Genomic DNA, 1,802 nt, shown 5'->3' with positions numbered 1-1,802 from the left:
TGTTTGAACATGCCCGGGGACTACCTGACTTCTGGCGATGACAGGTCAAACACAGAGCTTTCTGTTGGTGCATTTACCCTGCAGCTTGGCTGCTCGCTTATCCTCGCCGCTGCTTGCCGCTCTGCTCGCTGCACCTAGGAATGTAAACATGTTTGTCTTCCTGGTATCATTGATGACTGGCGTCTTGAAATCCGACCTGCGATTGGTCGTGATGAAGTCGGTTTCCTCCTTCCCACTTTTCCTCGTTTCCATCCTTCCACAGTGAACGCTGCTAGGCGACTGATATAGCGAAAGCGAGCAGCATCTTGAGCAATCTGCAGGGTAAACGCACCCTAGCGGTTATGCGAGCAGCGATGTGCTTGAAGCTGCAGCGAGCAGCGAGCAGCGATGCTGCAGCATAAATGTACCCTTAGCCTTCTTCGACTCATGTCGACCAGGAGCCCGAAGTGAGCCAAGAAGTCGGCACCGATGATGGCTTGGGGTACCTTGGCAATCACAAAAATCCACCGAAAAACGCGGCGTAGGCCAAAGTTGATTGTAACGAGTTTTTCGCCGTAAGTCGTAATAGGGGATCCGTTGACAGCTTGAAGACTGGCGTTAGGTGGGGTGCGCTTCTGATCGTCTCGAGAGGCGGGCATGACGCAGACCTCCGCGCCCGTATCAACCAAAAAGCGGGCGCCAGAGCCGCGGTCAGTGATGTAAAAGAGGCGTGGAGGACTTGGGGCTGCGTCAACTAAACTGGCCGTCTTCAGTTGTTGACGCTCCCGTTTCCCTGTCTGGAGCAGGGAGGCTGGCAGCGCCGGGCACGGTCTCCGAAAGTTTGGTGGTACCAGCACTCATCGGGATTTGCAGACTGCTGGAGAGGCGATGGTGTGCGACGACGGAAGTTGCCGCGACGAGGGCTGCGGTGTCTTGGGCTTCGCGATCGGCCGAAGCGTAGGCTTGATGCAACTAAGCCGGAAAGGCGGCTGACTTCGTCACGCAACTCCTGGAAGTCCGACGGTGATGGTGCAGAGGGTTGTGGAGATATGGCACAAACAGTTGGCGGCGCAATGTCCATCATCTTATCCGCCATCTCCGCTAAAGCCTCGAGCGAAACGCTGCTCGACGTTGTTAGTATCATGCGAACCGTGTTCGGAAGCCGCTGCAGGAATAATTCGCGCAGGATGGATTCGTCCAAGGATGAGGCCCTATCGCCCAACAACTGCTGCATCCGACGCAGCAGCTGCGAAGGCTTCCTGTCGCCGAGGACCTCAGCTGTGAGCAGTTGTCGCAGGCGTTCCTGTTCAGATGCTGTCGTTCTCTTCGTGAGCGCGTCTTTTAACGCGTCGAAAGGGTTGGCTGCTGGGGGGTTGGTGATGACGTCCCTGACCTCTGACGCTTCGTTAGGGCCAAGCGCTCCAACGACGTGAAAGAATTTTGTTTGCTGTGCAGATATGCCTCGGAGGGCAAACTGCGCTTCGATGTTGGCGAACCACAGAGCCGGGTCCGCTGGCCAGAAAGGCGGAATCTTCACGGCTACAGCATGAAGAGTGGAAGGTTGCGACGCCAGCGGTGCGGGGCCCGGCATCGTCGGCGCCGGAGAGGTCATGGCAGCTGTGTTCTGCTGTTCGGGTCACCAGTGAAGGAAGAGAGAGAACCTTCTAGTTGAAGGGTGGAACGAGAACTGTTTAATTGCAAGAGCGCAGCGAGCGGGGAGCGTGCGCAGAGGCCGACGAAGATCGGCGTGCGCAGATGACGCTGTGCGCAGATGACGCTGTGCCTGGCGGGGTCGCTACAAGGTGAAGGCATGTGAGAATGAG

At 57.0% G+C, this 1,802-nt stretch overlaps 1 protein-coding gene across 1 annotated transcript; it reads right to left on the bottom strand.

The window, feature by feature from the left end:
- Window positions 1-748: 748 nt before the first annotated feature.
- On the bottom strand, window positions 749-1,591 carry LOC135392497 (uncharacterized). Its single transcript, XM_064623203.1, has one exon. It carries the CDS (start codon window positions 1,589-1,591, stop codon window positions 749-751), a length of 843 nt encoding a protein of 280 aa, XP_064479273.1.
- Between the last annotated feature and the right edge of the window lie 211 nt (window positions 1,592-1,802).

The sequence above is a fragment of the Ornithodoros turicata genome, chromosome 4 (assembly GCF_037126465.1).
Source record: "Ornithodoros turicata isolate Travis chromosome 4, ASM3712646v1, whole genome shotgun sequence".
NCBI lineage: Eukaryota > Metazoa > Arthropoda > Arachnida > Ixodida > Argasidae > Ornithodoros > Ornithodoros turicata.
Note: the sequence above shows the minus strand (reverse complement) of the source record. Positions and strands in the feature narration are given on the sequence as shown.